The sequence below is a fragment of the Aythya marila genome, assembly GCF_965140915.1.
Source record: "Aythya marila genome assembly, chromosome: 3".
In the NCBI taxonomy this organism is placed as follows: Eukaryota; Metazoa; Chordata; class Aves; order Anseriformes; family Anatidae; genus Aythya; species Aythya marila.
Window position 1 is genome coordinate 74,609,685 of NC_139044.1, and position 18,130 is coordinate 74,627,814.

Consider the following 18,130-nt stretch of genomic DNA (forward strand, 5'->3'; position numbering starts at 1 on the left):
GTAACATACACTTCTGATTTCCTATTTTAATAACAGGTCAGTGGTTAGCGTGCTTTGGCCAAAAAGGCAGAGCTTAAAGTACAATTCCCTGGGGAGATTCAACTTCCATCTTTCTGCTTCTAACCATCAGGATAAGATGTGTCCTAAGTACCTTCAGTTTTAACTGTGTGGTTGCTGAAGTCCAAAGTTTCTTGGACCAGACGGTAGACTCTGCCTCGATCCAACCTGCAGATAGCCTGCATCCTGAGAGAAAGAGCAGACACATAACTGTGCTCTCTTATTACAATATCTGATAGTCTTTTTATTTTCTTATTAGCACTTCAGTGCATTGCAAATGGGCTCCAATTCAGAAGAGACTGCACAGGCTTAATTCTTTCACATAGGTGCATTTATTACCATGGATTTGATTTTCCTTTCAGTACTGAATGCTTGTGATATCTACCAAATGATAGAGGTAGCTGGTAGGCAGTATGAGTGGCTTTTTAATTTCTATGAATGGTGTTGTTGGTATAGTCTACCATTGGAAAAAGAATAGGAGATCAAGATCCAACTTGTACCAGGCTTTATTTGTACTGAAGGTAAACTCAGCAGAAGGCCCACAGTAGTCTTCTGACTTTGAACTTGTTTATGTTTTCTGTGGCTAGGGTAAATATGTACAGGTGGAAAAAAATCACCAGTCCCCATGTCTGAAGCTCAAACTTGTATGCCAGGGGGTGTAGCAATTTTGTAAATCACGAGGTTTTTTTTTGTAAGTTTTCTTGGTATTGGGGATGTGAAGTTCCAGAAGAAAAGATGATCTGACTGTACCATCGGGGGTACGTAAAAACCTTCTTGTAAGCTAATGATATGAGGTCACCTATGTCAAACTGAAGGATCCAAGAGCATGCCGTGCATGAAATAATTCTGTCCAGCAAAAAGCAGGTAGAACCTGTGAGAAGGCTTAAGGAGATGGATTGTAAATGAGAAGAGCAAGCTGGTCTTTGGGAGCAGTGAGTGCAGTTGGTGTCTGGAAAAAAAATAAAAATAAAAAAGTAAGAAAAGGGAAAAAAAATGGAACAAAATGTTTCTTCCTTAGATTGTGATCCTTCCTTCTGCCCTCTTGAGTAAGGCCATAGTGAAAAACACAGAAGAGTGTTAGAGGGGAAAAATGCTGGAGGCATATCAGAGACTTGTCAGTGTCTTTGATAAGGGGGGGAGCTACAGTTTGTGAGCAATTTCAATGGACAAAATTGATAAATATTCAGGAGATGGACTTCCCTTTGTAAGCTACATAAAAGACATTGCTGTCTAGAAAGGTGAATATGTCACAGACCGGGTGCATGTCAGGAGTGGTGGTGTGGACATAAACATTTTTTCAGTTATTGGTAGAAAAAAATCTTGAGATACATCTCTGTACCTGTCTTCTCATGGGAAGCCCTTGGGGAAGCCACTGCATGGAGTTGTGTCAAGGACAGATTAAACCCTGATAGTGTGTTAATGTGTATAGGAGTCACAGGTTACTGTCAGGTTTTTACCTCTAGGTCTAGTAGATCATTAGGTAGGACAGAGTGGGCATTCACTTAAGAAACCACTGTGATTATGGTGTGTGTTTTTCTCAAAAACTTCAAGCAGCAAATTGTCAAACATGACCCGAAGAACGGTAATAGACAATGCAATGAAGTGTTTCAGTCAATAGGCAACACCAGAAAATGCAACAAAAAGGCCAGTTTAATAGCTAAGGGTTGGGTATTTGAGTTTACCAAGCTAGTATAAATTGAAATATATGAAACCAGATCTATAGCACAGACGGTCAATCTTATTTGCAGTCCAGACATTTAAAGGTCTACCAAAAGAAGCCTCGAGAAATTCACAAGTAGAAACATTTCCATACAATTTTAAACTATCTTTAACACCAATCTATCTTCACTTGGGTTTCTACAACTTTGGTATTGTTAAAGTCAGTGAATGTAAAAGCAAACACAAAGAAAGGAACTCACAGTTTACTTTGAAAATTAACTTGTAAGTATCTTGTAAAATTACAAAGAGGAAACTGATGAAATTGAATAGCTCTCAGACAAGGCATGTTTTCTGAATGAGATGCTACAGTATTCTTTCTATAACACAGGTGAAAATTGATGTATTTTGTTATTCTAGAACTTCAGGTACATCCATCGACTCCATAGGATGATGAGAGTCAAAACCAGCCTACATTTCACTGTTAATATCCCAGGTGATTTTGATGGGCAGGGTCTTAATTTTCTCATTAAGTACTTCATCAAACCTTTCACTCTGCGCCACTGTCATCATATTTTTCCAGTCTCCAACAGTGCCTGAAGAAAGAAGCAACAAAGGGGGGTGAGAAGCAGAACATGCACCTGTCTGAAAGCCCGTCTGCTGACAGCGAGCGCTATCCTCACGAAGCTCTTCCTGGCTTCCTCAGCATCTCTGAGCTGCTGGTCCCCTGGGAGAGACTCCGTGTGCTCTTCGGAGGACTCACTTCCAAGTCTAGGTGATGTGAATATAGCGCAGCATATAGTCCTGTCTCTCCATAACGTTACTCAGCTCACTGGTTGTGTTTTTTAGTGATTCCTTTGAGATCAAATATGAGATGGGGGAAAGTGTTAAAAGTAACACCTATTTTTTTTCTTCTTCTTCTTCTCTGACTGCACCACTCTTTAACCCCTAGAGCTCTCATCCTACACTGTGCATCAGGCCATCCTAAGAAAGCCCAGGATGCCTCGTGTTTACCTTGAGGGTAGTTGATAAAAGAGGCTATGCTCATACTGTGAAGATGACTCTTGCCTTGAAAAGTAAGAAAAAACACATGTGAAGGAGGGCTGCACTGTTTTCAGCCTTAAGCAGCCTATCCTGGTAGACCGTCACTGTTCAAATCAAATTCACTCTTGTGTCTAGATGGTAAGTTGGTAAGTCTCTTGGAGGCCTAGAAGCACCACCTTTTTTTTTTTTTTTTTTTTTGTCTGAGAGATGCTTTTCTCCCCAGTGAAAGCTACCTATCCATTTAGCAAATTGCTCATAACCATATCAGCCCCCAGTGAGAACCAAGGGTAACCTTACCGCTGGTTCAGCACAACCCTCAGATCTTCTCTGATATCGTGCAGGCTTTCTGCAACTTCTGTTGCAATCAGTAAAACACAATGTTTTATCATTCTTAGGAAAATGTGGTAAAATCAGTGATGCCTTAACAATAAAACAGCTCTTATGAATTTAATCATGGCTAACCTGACCTGTCCCTCTGATGATGGGGGCATTCCAGCTAAGTTCGTAAGCCCTAGGTACATCTTGTATCAAGAAGAGGAATTAGGTAGTTGTTACATTGGACTGCTTCCATTTTACCTTTTCGTAGAAATCTACCCTTGCTTTTGTCTGCGATGTCATCTGGCAGGTTCTCGTAGTTTGCCCTGGGATCTTTCTTCATGTTCTCAAAAGTAGCCTGTCTCACAACACTTTCTATTTCTTCTTCACTCAGCTTCTTGCCTAGGAAGTTGCAAATCTTCAGCACAGCACTTCTGAGATCCTGCAATAATGTTACTTTGAAGGGTCTTGATGATGCAAAGAACTAAATACAGGATCATAAAAGGGCATGAATTTGGGTTCAAAAGAGGCCATGTTTTTTATGAGAGCATAGTCTCACTTGCATGTCTTGAGCTCTCGAGTTAGGGATGCTGTAACCCGCTGTGGCAGTGCCCTTTTGGAGCACTTCCTAAGAGGAAGTAGAAATTGCACAAAGGCACAGACAGACACCAAACAGGGAACATTTGGTCAGCAATCTGAGAGCTCCTCAAGTGCCTTAGCAACTGCCTCTTAAGCATTTGTTTCCTTTAGTAGAACTGTTATGAGCACATTTTTTGTGTTGAAGATACTCACAAAAGCCTTGTCCTGTACTGTTTTAGAAACTTTTTTTTGAGGTCGTGCTGAAGATTACTTTTGTCCTAGTAGAAGGTGATCTAACCAATAATTCTTTTTTTTTTTTTTTTTGATAAAATCTCACACCAAAGAAAAAATATGACTTTATTCTCTCAAACGTCTCGATTTGATTCTACACCATAAGGGACTAAGCAATTTCCAATACAAAGCGTAATTATAAAGACCTATCTGAAAATACATTTGTACAGGAAGATAAAACCTTGAATACAGTGATATAATTGACCTCACCTTTTTCATGTCTTCATAGGTAAGGAAGAGTATATTGAAATCCTCCGCATGGCCATACCAGCCTGCAACATGATCGAACCAACAACTGGCGATCACTTGCCAAAGGGAAAATAATTGAGAGAGAGAGAGAATGTTATTTACTGCTAACAGTAAAACAGTAACAGTATCAGTCACTTTTTTTGGCACCCACATTATTTTTGAGGATAGGAGCGTAGACATTCCTCTCTTCTGTTCCATTTTCCCCAAGACTCAGAGGGCAGTTATGCCCATAAAGGCATAATGAGATGGGCTTTTTACAGGGGGTGTGGGATGTGTGCTCACAGCCTATGGATGACAATTCTTTATGCTCATGTGGCAAACCCCCTCTGGTTTCTGGCAATCCGCACTCATAATGGCAGAAGCAAAAATCTACTTCCTATTTTTCCTGTACCGTGTCTTTTCCTATGGGTTCAGCTCCACTAACCAAGTGCAGAAGGTGTTAAGAGCTCCTCAGTCATAATGACTATATTCTGAATTGGTATCCAATGCAGATGAGACAAGCAGATTGCACATTGCTGGGGAGCAGCAATGCCTTGAGTATGCTACCACCTTTGGACCCAAGTTAATCAGAAAATGGTGCTAAGCTCAGGCAACCTCTGAAGCTTTGGATCCAGGTTACAGCATAGCTGAGGGTTCTGGGTACTTGTTATTTATTGATGAAATTAATCTCTATTCAATCTGAGGGCATGGGCCAGGATTTGGACTCCTTAAGTAAGAAAGATATCCTACCTTTGCCAGCTAAAAACCTCTCCATGCAACTATTAAAATCTGGATCCTCCTCTACTATGTTCATGTATTTGGAAAAGTGGTAGTAAGAAACCAGCACATCCTTGGGGTTCCTGGTAACATAAATAATCTACAAAAAAAAAAAAAAAAAAAAAAAAAAGAACACTGGTCTCAGAGATGTTACAGGGCTCTGATATCCCGACCATCAGTGCAATTGTCCATAGATGTCCTTACAGGTACCACTAAAATGATGAGAAGCCAGTCTCAATGCAACAATCATGTTAAGTAAATACTGGAGAATGTAATTTTGCTTACAGGTAGAGCAGCAAGCACTCCCTATGTGGTCATTCAGTGCCTGTGGCTAACTCCTCGTGGGGTCCACGTTACAGTGATACTTTTCACTTGTGTAAGGTAGTCAGGTTGAAATATCAACACTAGAAAATCATTTTAAATTTCTCTTTGAGTTAGCATCATATTTCTGCAAATACTGCAAGTTCTCATGAGGAAACGTACAATAACTTCTGGTAAATCACAACTCTGGTACAGTTGTATTTTCAAGGTGTATTTCCAATAAGGATTCCTAGATACAGTGCAGGAGAACTCAATGAACTCAAGTTCAAAAGTTCTGAGTTGAAATCACAGAGAAAAAAAAAAAAAAAGAAAAACCTTTCTATGGTTTGATATAATAAGGACAAACTGAATAATGTGTTCCAGCAGAGGCGGAAAGATGCCCCCAAACAAGATTTTCCTGAAATCACAATATATTTTCTGACATGTGTATCCTGTGTGATTTTGGTCAATTTTCCCATTCTTTGCTGGGCATCATTTGGATTTCAAATCCTCTTTTCTTCTTAGGAGATTTCTCTTTCAAATTTCACTGGGATTGAGAAGAAAGTGGTGAGAACTCTGCAGTTTTCCACTACACCTGTATCTGTGAAGAACCTAACTGCAGCACTACAGGCTTGCCTCCACAGTTCCTGTGAGCACAGCTCTGCCACAAAAATCACTGAGGCAAATTTTCATCATTGTGTTTAAGTACATTGCAAAAATAACATCACTTACACGCCCTCTTTTGTTTCTCAGGTCTCTTGGAAGTAAGTAGTAAGGCAGGTGCGTGGCAAAAGCACGAGGCACAGGAAGACTTGTATAATCCTTATTTTTTATATTGTATTCCAGCCATGGGATTCTGTCCACGAGCTCCATATCTTCTGTTCCATTTCGGTGGCCTTCATGAAGTATCAAGCTCAAAATGTTCTGAGTCCACACGGTTCCTGTGAAGAAAAGCTTTTTGTTTGAACATTGTTTGATTATTTATTTTAATTTTTATTTAAAGACAATATATTGCCAAAAACACAGCCTCTGCACAGTTGTAGGTGAATATGAATACTTTATATTCACTTTGTGAATATAAATACAGCTTTGCATACTGAAGATAACAACCATAAAAGCCATGTGTCCTGGTTTCAGTTAGAACAGAATTAATTTTCTTCCTAGTAGCTGGTGGAATGCTGTGTTTTGGCTTAGGATGAGAAGAGTGCTGATAACACCCCGATGTTTTAATTGTTGCAGAGCAGTGCTTATACCAAGCCAAGGACATCTCAGCCTTTTGCTCTGTCCTGCCAACAGGCAGGCTGGGGGTGCAGTAAGAGCTGGGAGGGGACAGACCCAGGACAGGTGACCCAAACTAGCCAAAGGGGTATTCCATACCATCTGACGTCATGCTAAACAATATATAGGGGTGGCTAGCCGGGGGGAGGGGGCCGGACTGCTCGGGGTTAAGCTGGGCATCGGTCAGCGGGTGGTGAGCAATTGCATTGTGCATCACTTGTTTGTACATATTATTATTACTTTCCTATTATCACCATTGTAACATTATTGTTATTATTGTTATTATTATTTTGTTATTATTATTTTCCTGTCTTATTAAACTGTCTTTATCTCAACTCACGGGCTTCACTTTCCATTTCTCTCCCCCGTCCCAGAGAGGGAGGGGGGAGGGTGAGCGAACGGCTGCGTGGTGTTTAGCTGCCAGCCGGGTTAAACCACGACAGTCTTTTTTGGCAGAGTGGGGGCCCCTTATCCACCCCTTATTCCATACCATTTATGTCATGCTCAGGTTACACTCTTTTCCATACATTCTAATTAGTCACCTACAGTAGTCATAGTAGTGATAACATACAGTATTATATAGTAATTAACAAGGTACAATTCAGTTCATGGGCTATTCTCACCCATTATTAAATCTCCTTGAGGTACACACCGGACCTCTCCGTTCTTTTGCATCACCCACCAAGTGTATCCAGGTCCCTGAGCGAAAACAATTCCACGAATAGGTTTGCCTTTTCCTGAGGCAGGAGTAGCCCAGACTGTTTTACCCAGCATATTTCTTACATGCACTACAGGAACTTTATCCCCATCTACAGTACGTAACAGGTTTGATTGGGCAGGTCCAGCTCGGTTGGCAGATCCCCTAGTATTGACTAACCAGGTGGCCTTTGCCAAATGCGTATCCCAATTTTTGAATGTTCCAGCGCCCATTGCTTTTAATGTAGTCTTTAACAGTCCGTTGTATCATTCAACTTTCCCGGAGGCTGGTGCATGATAGGGGATGTGATACACCCACTCAATACCATGTTCTTTGGCCCAAGTGTCTATAAGGTTGTTTCGGAAATGAGTTCCATTGTCTGACTCTATTCTTTCTGGGGTACCATGTCGCCATAGGACTTGCTTTTCAAGGCCCAGGATAGTGTTCCGGGCGGTGGCATGAGGCACAGGATATGTTTCCAGCCATCCGGTGGTTGCTTCCACCATTGTAAGTACGTGGCGCTTGCCATTGCGAGTTTGAGGGAGTGTGATGTAATCAATCTGCCAGGCCTCTCCATATTTATATTTCAGCCATCGTCCTCCATACCAAAGAGGCTTTGACCGTTTGGCTTGCTTGATTGCAGCACATGTTTCACAGTCATGAATAACCTGTGCTATAGCGTCCATGGTCAGGTCCACCCCTCGATCACGAGCCCATCTGTATGTTGCATCTCTACCTTGATGGCCTGAGGTGTCATGGGCCCATCGGGCTATAAATAATTCACCTTTATGCTGCCAATCCAGGTCCACCTGAGCTACTTCAATCTTAGCAGCCTGATCCACCTGCTGGTTGTTTTGATGTTCTTCAGTAGCCTGATTCTTGGGCACATGAGCATCTACGTGGCGTACTTTCACAGCCAGGTTCTCTACCCGAGCAGCAATGTCTTGCCACAAAGCAGCAGCCCAGATGGGTTTGCCCCTACGCTGCCAGTTGTTTTGCTTCCATTGCTGTAACCATCCCCACAGGGCATTTGCTACCATCCATGAATCGGTGTAGAGATAGAGAACTGGCCATTTTTCTCGTTCAGCAATGTCTAAAGCCAGCTGAATGGCTTTCACTTCTGCAAACTGACTCGATTCACCTTCTCCCTCAGCAGCTTCTGCAACTCGTCGTGTAGGGCTCCATACAGCAGCCTTCCATCTCCGATGCTTCCCCACAATACGACAGGATCCATCAGTGAACAGGGCATATTTCTTTTCATTCTCTGGTAACTGGTTGTACAGTGGGGCTTCTTCAGCACGACCCACCTCCTCCTCGGATGATATCCCAAAGTATTTGCCTTCTGGCCAGTCCATAATCACTTCCAATATTCCTGGGCGACTGGGGTTTCCTATTCGAGCCCGCTGAGTAATCAGTGCAACCCACTTGCTCCACGTAGCATCAGTTGCATGATGCGTAGAAGGGACCCTTCCCTTGAACATCCAGCCTAGTACTGGCAATCGGGGTGCTAGGAGGAGCTGCGCTTCAGTACCGACCACCTCCGAAGCAGATCGAACTCCTTCATATGCTGCCAATATCTCCTTTTCAGTTGGAGTATAGCGGGCCTCAGATCCTCTGTATCCCCGACTCCAAAACCCCAGGGGCCGACCTCGAGTTTCCCCAGGTTCTTTCTGCCAGAGGCTCCAGGTGGGGCCGTTCTCCCCGGCTGCAGTGTAGAGCACATTATTTACATCTGGTCCTGTCCGAACTGGCCCAAGGGCTACTGCATGGACTATTTCCTGCTTGATTTGTTCAAACGCTTGTCGTTGTTCAGGGCCCCATTCAAACTCATTCTTCTTACGGGTTACTTGGTAGAGCGGGTTTACAATCAGACTGTAATTTGGGATGTGCATTCTCCAAAACCCCACAACACCTAGGAAAGTCTGTGTTTCTTTTTTGTTAGTTGGTGGAGACATAGCTGTTATTTTGTTGATCACATCCATTGGGATTTGACGACGTCCATCTTGCCATTTTATTCCTAAAAACTGGATCTCTCGTGCAGGTCCTTTGACTTTATTTTGTTTTATGGCAAAACCGGCTTTCAGAAGGATTTGGACTATTTTCTTCCCTTTCTCAAAAACTTCCTCTGCTGTGTCACCCCACACAATAATGTCATCGATGTACTGCAGGTGTTCAGGAGCTTCCCCCTGCTCTAGTGCAGACTGGATCAGCCCATGGCAAATGGTAGGGCTGTGTTTCCACCCCTGGGGCAGCCGATTCCAAGTATATTGAACTCCCCTCCAAGTGAAGGCAAATTGTGGCCTGCACTCTGCTGCTAGAGGGATGGAGAAAAATGCATTAGCGATATCAATTGTGGCGTACCACTTCGCTGCCTTCGATTCAAGTTCGTACTGAAGTTCCAGCATGTCCGGCACTGCAGCACTCAGTGGTGGCGTCACTTCGTTCAGGCCACGATAGTCCACTGTTAGTCTCCACTCGCCACTAGACTTTCGCACTGGCCATATAGGACTATTGAAAGGTGAATGAGTCTTGCTGATCACTCCTTGGCTCTCCAACTGACGAATTAGCTTATGGATGGGAATCAGGGAGTCTCGGTTAGTGCGATATTGCCGCCGGTGCACAGTTGTGGTAGCGATTGGCACTTGCTGTTCTTCGACCCTCAGCAACCCCACAACAGAGGGGTCCTCTGAGAGACCAGGCAAGGTAGATAATTGTTTAATGCCTTCTGTCTCTAAGGCAGCTATACCAAAAGCCCACCGGAACCCTTTTGGGTCCTTGCAATACCCTCTTCTAAGATAGTCTATGCCAAGGATACATGGAGCATCCGGGCCAGTTACAATGCGGTGCTTTTCCCACTCATTCCCAGTCAGACTCACTTCAGCCTCCAATACAGTCAACTGCTGAGATCCGCCTGTCACTCCACAAATATAGATGGGCTCTGGTCCTTTATATCTCGATGGCATTATAGTACATTGTGCACCGGTATCTACTAAAGCCTTATACTTCTGTGCGTCTGACGTGCCAGGCCATCGAATCCACACAGTCCAATAAACTCGATTGTCCCTTTCCTCCCCCTGGCTGGAGGCAGGGCTCCCCTAATCCTGGTCAGAATCTTCTTCATTTCTGTGTTTGAAGGACTGTCTGCTGGAAGTTGGAGCAGCAAACTTTTCAGAGAATCCCTTTTTCTTGATTGTTTTCTTTTGCAACTCACGTACCCGTGCCTCTAGGGTCGCAGTAGATTTTCCATCCCATTTTCTCATGTCCTCTCCATGGTCTCGTAAGTAAAACCACAGGGTGGCACGGGGTGAGTACCCACCATATCGTCTTCCTTGTGTGGATGAACGCCTACCCCTGATAGCTGAGACACTGCTCTGTACAGGTATGGAGGAGAATAATCTCTCTTCAAGTTGGTGAACCTTTTCAGAAAGTTTCTCCACAGTGTTCTCTTTTGGTCGGTGGACACTGGTTGGTTCAGGTGGGGAGGATGATAGATTCTCTTCAAGTTGGTGGAACTCTTCAGAAAGTTTCTCCACAGCTGAGACGCAGGCCTGTAAGGAAGAGGAGAGACTTTCTTCGTACTGCCGGAGTTGTTTAGCCACTTCATCCACTGTGGGTTCCTCATCCTCTTTCCAGGCCATTATTGCCAATGAGCTGGCATATGATGATGGTGCACTCCGTACAAACTTCCGCCACATGGGTCGTGTACACCTGACTTCATCTGGATCTTTGGATGTTTGTCTGAGGTCTGGATCCTCATAAATCACTTCCCGTACGGCTAATTCCCTCAGGTACTGGATTCCCTTCTCCATAGTGGTCCACTTGCCTGGTAGACATAAAAGTTCTTCCTTGAAGGGATACCTTTCCCTCACAGCTGAGAGGAGACGCCTCCAGAGGCTGTGAGATTGTGCTCCATCTGCAATTGCTTTGTCAATGCCTGCGTCTCTAGCAAGGGATCCCAGTCGCTTGGCTTCCCTGCCGTCTAATTCCACACAATTAGCTCCAGTGTCCCAGCATCGGAGCAGCCAGGTGACAAGCTGCTCACCTATACAGCGACCAAAATCTTTTCGCACATCTCGTAACTCACGCTCGTTTAGGCTTCGGGTAGTTACTGTTGATTTTTCGGCATCCTCATCTTCCTCCTCCTGAACCCTTGATGGCCCAGCGTCGTCGTCGTCTCCGTCGTCTCTATACCTAGATTTGGCAGAAGATTCTCTGCGTTCTAAACGACCTGAATCTCTATACCATTTTTTCACCTTCTCTACAGGGGCAGCTTGCACTGCTACTGCTCGTTTCTCCGACCTTGTTACAGGGTCTGCCACAGAGGTTGGAATACCCTCCGCAGGGTCAACTTGCACTGCTACAGCTCGTTTCTCTGACCCCGTTACAGGGTCTGCCACAGGGGTTGGAATACCCTCTGCAGGGTCAACTTGCACTGCTACAGCTCTTTTCTCTGACCCAGCCACAGGAGCTGGAGCGGCTGCGGGAGCTGGAGCAGCTGCAGGAACCGGAGCTGGAGTGGCTGCAGGAACTGGAGTTGGAGTAGCAGCAGGAGCTGGAACTGGAGCGGCTGCAGGAGCTGGAACTGGAGCGGCTGCAGGAGCTGGAACTGGAGCGGCTGCAGGAGCTGGGACTGGAGCGGCTGCAGGAGCTGGGACTGGAGCGGCTGCAGGAGCTGGAACTGGAGTGGCTGCAGGAGCTGGGACTGGAGCGGCTGCAAAGTCCACCGTAGGGGTCACAGTGGCCGTTGGATCTGTCACAGGGCTTGGAGTGGCCGCAGGGTCTGTCACTAAGTTGATAGCAGTATCAATGGCAGCTCGATAGGCATGAGCCAGGCCCCAGCATGTTACAATGATTTGTGTTACTTTGGAACTGCCAGAATCATGACACCTTTTTCTCAAGCATTCTGCCAGTTTTTGAGGATTTTGCAGTTGTTCAGGGGTGAATTTCCAAAACACTGGGGGTGCCAACTGCTCCAGATGCCTGCCCATATCCTCCCATACTCCCTGCCACCCACAACTATACTGCCTCCGGGCAGATCTCCGGATGAGCTTCCTAAGTAGTTGTTTAACTTTAAGCAGAACCTGAAGCGCATTCAGGAGGCAGAACAACAAGACTATGCTGGTCTGAGTATCCCAAGGATATTCAATATCTTGGAGAGCTATTGTAGCAAGCTCGGAGGGTAAGAGGGTGGTGAAGGAGGAAGGCATAGTGATCCAGGAGGATACAGGGGTGGTGAAGGAGAAAGGGAGAGTAATCAAGTAAGAGAAAATATCTTCCCCTTTCCCCTCCACAGATTGACTCCCTAATGGAAAAAAACAATAGGTATAATTGCTAATAGTTTCCAAGATACAGTTTCCAAAATACAGAGTCGACGATGTTACTGAGTACAAATACCAAGTTAGAGTCATGACCAGATATCTCATCGTCTCATAAGCCATTGCTACAACACTCAGTACCATAATGATCTGAAACCAGGGCCCGGAGAGGATAAACAACATGACAGAGAGCAAATACGGAAAATAATGTACTATAATACTCAATTTGGAAAACAGGCGCAGCAGAGTTGAGATTAAAGCAATCAGCATTATGACAAGTGACTATTAAGCAGGTCTAATACTTACACCAATTTTAGTTTAACACACTGTGGTCAGATCTGCCGTTATCTCAACCTTTCGAGCCCCACGTTGGGCGCCAAAAAAAGACTGTCGTGGTTTAACCCGGCTGGCAGCTAAACACCACGCAGCCGTTCGCTCACCCTCCCCCCTCCCTCTCTGGGACGGGGGAGAGAAATGGAAAGTGAAGCCCGTGAGTTGAGATAAAGACAGTTTAATAAGACAGGAAAATAATAATAACAAAATAATAATAACAATAATAACAATAATGTTACAATGGTGATAATAGGAAAGTAATAATAATATGTACAAACAAGTGATGCACAATGCAATTGCTCACCACCCGCTGACCGATGCCCAGCTTAACCCCGAGCAGTCCGGCCCCCTCCCCCCGGCTAGCCACCCCTATATATTGTTTAGCATGACGTCAGATGGTATGGAATACCCCTTTGGCTAGTTTGGGTCACCTGTCCTGGGTCTGTCCCCTCCCAGCTCTTACTGCACCCCCAGCCTGCCTGTTGGCAGGACAGAGCAAGAAGCTGAGATGTCCTTGGCTTGGTATAAGCACTGCTCTGCAACAATTAAAACATCGGGGTGTTATCAGCACTCTTCTCATCCTAAGCCAAAACACAGCATTCCACCAGCTACTAGGAAGAAAATTAATTCTGTTCTAACTGAAACCAGGACACCATGGCAGGTAACTAAGCCTTCAGTTCTTTCACCCAGCATACTCAGCTTCCACACAAATTGTGTCTTTCCTCAGGTTGTTGTAGCAACATGAGATGTTTAATTTCTGTGGTCCACACTTCTAAAATATTTTCAGAGGGAAAGATGTGAATGGGAAGGAGACAATATTCTGTGCAATTCATAACTCAGAATCATCTGCCAACTCTTTCCTGTCAGTGGGTGCTACATCACTTTGCAACACAAAGCTCTCGCTTCCAAAGATGTGCTCATCTGAGTGCTGTTACAGCTTTGTCCCTTAAACGCTGCCCACCCATCCAGACCCTCTGCCTACTTGTACGGCTTGCTCCAGCACCACCTGATGATGAGTTAGCATCACTTGGGCTTTCTGTCCCCTACCACTGCCACTCAGGACCTCTCCATGGGCTTCTTGTACCTTCAAGAGCTCAGCTTGTTTTGGCCATAGCTTGTTCTGAGCACGGAGTCCAAGAATGAGGTAGATCAACTCAGTTGGACAAAAGCAGGCATCCTGTGTCCTGCTGTTCAGGCCATGGCTATGCAGGATTTGTACTTAATGCTGCACCACATATCCTCAGAGACGGTTCATGTCTAAAAGCAAAGCTAACAACCTTAGGCACAGCTGCGATTAGGTGGTTGAATAAAGGCAGATTTATTTCCTCTTTGGAAACAGTTCCATCCTTACCTGATTTGGGATAAGTAGCTATAAATATGTCACTGTCTTTGATTTCAAAATTCTCCAGAGAAGCTACATGCTCGACTGAAGTATTTACACCAAAGTAAAATCCTTTGTACTTGAATACAAAATCTTTTGATGGTTCCATTATTAATCTTTAGTCTCTTAGTGGTGAATAAGCTGCAATAAAATAATATGAAATTATAACTTCTTGTTTCATTGTCATCTCACAGGAAAAGAAACAAGCAAACAAACAACAACAAGAAAAACCCCACCTTCCTACAAAGCAAAACAAAACACCAAAATTGCAATTCAAAAACAAACAAACAAACAATTGGTTCTTGCAAATTTTGGAAAACTAATTTTGCTACAACAATACACTGAAATTTAACTTTTATATTTTCACAAGAACATCAGCCTATTATCTCTACTAATAATAACAACAACAAAAAAAATTATATATAGCATGATCCTTTATTCATATACAAGTGTATGTTATACACACATAAAAACTAACATAACTAAAGGTAACCTGTGTAAAAAATCATTTGTCAAATTTTCTCTAGGATTTGAGCAACTACAAAGTTTCCTTTGGATTCTCATCATCTCTTAAAAAGAGCTGGCTTAACCAAGCTCTCTTTCTAAATGTTTTGACTGAAATTGTGTTCTGCATGTTTTATTTTAATTTATGTCTCCTACTTATTCTGTCTCCTTATCAGTGCTTCTCCCATAGTAAGCATAATTTCTACAAACAGGCATAAATGTAAGTTTTCAAACATGTCTACTGGTTTTATGACATATTCTTGTATCTTAATACCATTGCTGTATATTTGCCAGAAAAAAAAAAAAAAAAAAAAAAAAAAGTGTTAATTATCATTGTTGTGATGGACAGGGAAGAGTGAACTTCCTGACAGCAAGAGAAGCAAAGGGAACAGCAAGAGAAGCAAAGGGAAAAGACTCTTCTAGCTGAGCAAGAGCAACATAAACATCGAGGTTTGAAGGTTTAGGTTTGTGTCCCTGCTACTGCCTTTGAGCTGGACATCCATGGATTTCAGTGGCTTGAACATCCAGGGCTCTCTCTCCCAAGTGAGCACATGTACTTTCAACAATGTACAAGCCTTAGGAGAAACGACCTGAGCAAGTCCATTTTCAGACTTGGATATCACAACCATTATTTTATTTGGGCTGAAAAATATTTGGAAAAAGAGACATTTCAATCAGGACTTTTATTCAGGTTGCTGTTCCCTGCCTTCCCCCTTGCAAAGTGTAGGTGATCTGTCCCATGTCCTCTCTGCCTGCAGTGTTTGCCCTTGCCTCATCACCTGGCTATTTACTGTAGCTCAGTTTTGCCAGATCAGCAGCTTACGCAATTCCCACCGGCCAAGTGACCCGGGTTCATCGTGGCAGTCAGTTCTTGGAAATGAGGCCACCAATCCTATCCCCTATTGCCCAGCTTCTCTCCTGTTTAGGCTCTCCTGCTCTGTGAGCTCAGCTGGCCACAGGATTGCCCAGCAGTGTTTCTGTGTGACGTGTCTGCCAAGCCATAGCCAGGTACCTCGAGAAACACCCTTGGACTGCCCCTGGTGAGGCACGTGCATGTAGACGGACACCACCCATGGGGCCTTTGCTGCCATTGGGCCCTTGGCGGCTGCTCCACCAAAACGCAGGTGCCAAAATAAAGCAGCAAGGGGCACACAAACTGCTTGTCCAGGTAACCTCTTGCCATGGTATAGCCTCAGGAGGACACATGGATGTCCCTCAGGCTGGTTCCGTGGCTCAGCCTAGGGCTGATGCTCCCTGCTCTCCTCCAGCTGCCCACCACCAGCATCTGTAGGGGAACTGCACACCCAGTTGATCTCAGCCACATCACTGGAACAGCCAAGCAAAAAGTTTCAGTTTTAACTATTTTTTTTATATACCTGGGTTCTTTTATAGAGCCAGAATAAATAACCGATGAGTCATTAACTGCACCAGAAACAAGGCTGAAGAGTAGTAGCAGCAGTAACCCCACTTAGAGACCAAGGATTTGGTACACATTTGAATTCAAGTCATGACAACAAAGCTGGGGAAGTCCTAAGACTGAATGGATATGGGGAATGAGGGAATATTTGAGGGAATATTTTTATGGCTACCTAGAGGAAGAATGAAGAGTTTCTGAGAAACTAAAGGAAGAAACACTAGAAGACACATTCCATGTACACAGAAATATTTCTTGATCTTATTCTGTAAAAAAATAAAAAAATAAATAAAGGAGCTTTCTTACACATATGTAAGAAAGCTTGTTTGGAGATCCTATTCATGGTCTAGCATATCTGATGGAAGAAGAAATAGGCATTCAAATATGCTCTTACCAGCCAGATATGAATCTGAACAATGTGTCGAACATTCTGCCTGCAGTTGCAGACAGAAAGGTGTCCCCTGATTCACCTCCTGCACCCGCAGTGACTGTACACTTCAACTCTGCTCATTTGACTGCCTCACAGCCACAACTCCAATCCCTTGCTGAATTGTACAGAAAACCGATGTAAAACTCATCATCCTGCACCAGCTGTCAGACACCTAGCTCCTCACGGCCAAACTCCTGCCCACACAGCCCCTGTGCCTATGCATCTCCTTCCCACAGCACTTCTCAAAATGTTCGACAAAAGAGGTCCGTGCACAACTATTCTCGCTTTACTGGCAGGGTTGTATAGCATCATTCAACTCACAGATCTACAGTTGCAATAATTAATTTCAGGCCTGCTTACCTTCTCTGCTCTCTTTCTGGTGCCCACGGAGATGTATGTTATTCCTTTCCCGTTCGGTGACCACAAATACTTCGAGAGAGCTTTGAGTGGTCACGTTTCCTTTTTAACCAAGGTGTACACCCACAACCACCTTGCTCTTTGGCTTCCATTCAACGTTTGCTTATCTCTAACACAGAGATTAAAGAACTGACATAACCCATGAAAAGGTTAAAGCAGTCCTGAGAGACTGGTGTAATTATTCAGTTGCTTGATTTAATTTTTGTTCCTCTTTTTATCGACAACATTAGTAATTAGGAGCAGAGAGGAGCAGAAGTTAATACAAACTTTTATTTTTATTTTTATTTTTATTTTTATTTTTATTTTTATTTTTATTTTTATTTTTATTTTTATTTTTATTTTTATTTTTATTTTTATTTTTATTTTTATTTTTATTTATTTTTATTTTTATTTTTATTTTTATTTTTATTTTTATTTTTATTTTATTTTTATTTTTATTTTTATTTTTATTTTTATTTTATTTTTATTTTTATTTTTATTTTTATTTTATTTATTTTTTAACTCCACTCCCACTGAACTTTTGCCCACAGTGGTTTTACCTCAAACTTTGAGTTCCAGTAGTTCCATAGGACAACCTGAATCCACTGCCCTACATCTCAGTGGGGTCGAACCGTTCCAACCTGGTCTCAGACAAAAAATGGACTGTTTGGGTTCAACACATGCATGTGCTCCTGTTAAGCTTTTCTGTGAGACAAACTGAAACAAAATCTTGCCTGAGACCTTTCTCACTGCAAGCTGCTTGCCAACCATATCACAAAGAAAAAAAAAAAAAAAAGAACATTTTGTTCCCCTGTATTGTTCTGTGTTTTGTGTAGGATTACTTTTTAACCTGGATCAATTCCCCAAGTAGTGCCTGAACTTGCACAACAGATCAGTCAGGTTGGGCAGCATGAAGATGGGCTAGAAAGTGAAGTAGGGCTTTCTTTTTCATCACAGGGGAAAGCCTCAAGCCAAAAGATTAGGCCTGCTCTGCTTTGCTTTCTGCTCCAATCAGGCATTCCTCTAGTATTTTGTAACTGCAATTTCTTCTCTACGCGGTTAATAATAGTGAAAGGCAACAGCTATTGATCCCAAAACTAGGCAGGGAGTTGCTCCACAGGCATTCAGGTACTAT

The 18,130-nt window shown here is 43.4% G+C and overlaps 1 protein-coding gene across 2 annotated transcripts; it reads right to left on the reverse strand.

Annotated features, from left to right (window-relative positions):
• Window positions 1–539: 539 nt before the first annotated feature.
• LOC309877113 (amine sulfotransferase-like) lies at window positions 540–17,117 on the reverse strand. 2 transcript variants are annotated; one of them, XM_082758203.1, is made up of 7 exons: window positions 16,960–17,117; window positions 14,222–14,392; window positions 5,980–6,188; window positions 4,921–5,047; window positions 4,153–4,247; window positions 3,334–3,514; window positions 541–2,309 (listed from the first exon to the last, which is right to left on the reverse strand). In XM_082758203.1, the coding sequence occupies exons 2-7, from the start codon at window positions 14,358–14,360 to the stop codon at window positions 2,185–2,187; spliced, it is 876 nt and encodes a 291-aa protein (XP_082614329.1). In that variant the 5' UTR covers window positions 14,361–14,392; window positions 16,960–17,117; the 3' UTR covers window positions 541–2,184. The 2 variants fall into 2 exon arrangements, with proteins under 2 accessions (XP_082614330.1, XP_082614329.1); XM_082758204.1 differs by lacking the exon at window positions 16,960–17,117 and having other exon boundaries at window positions 540–2,309; window positions 14,222–14,363.
• Window positions 17,118–18,130: the final 1,013 nt, after the last annotated feature.

What these genes read in the sequence shown, in the direction of transcription:
- LOC309877113 (XM_082758204.1), bottom strand. Translation starts at nt 14,360, where the DNA reads ATGGAACCATCAAAAGATTTTGTATTCAAGTACAAAGGATTTTACTTT. An exon ending in TGAGAAACAAAAGAGGGCGT is followed by an intron (nt 5,048 to 5,979) that starts GTAAGTGATGTT and finishes TTTTTTTTGTAG; the next exon opens with ATTATTTATGTTACCAGGAA. An exon ending in CCTATGAAGACATGAAAAAG is followed by an intron (nt 3,515 to 4,152) that starts GTGAGGTCAATT and finishes ACATTATTGCAG; the next exon opens with GATCTCAGAAGTGCTGTGCT.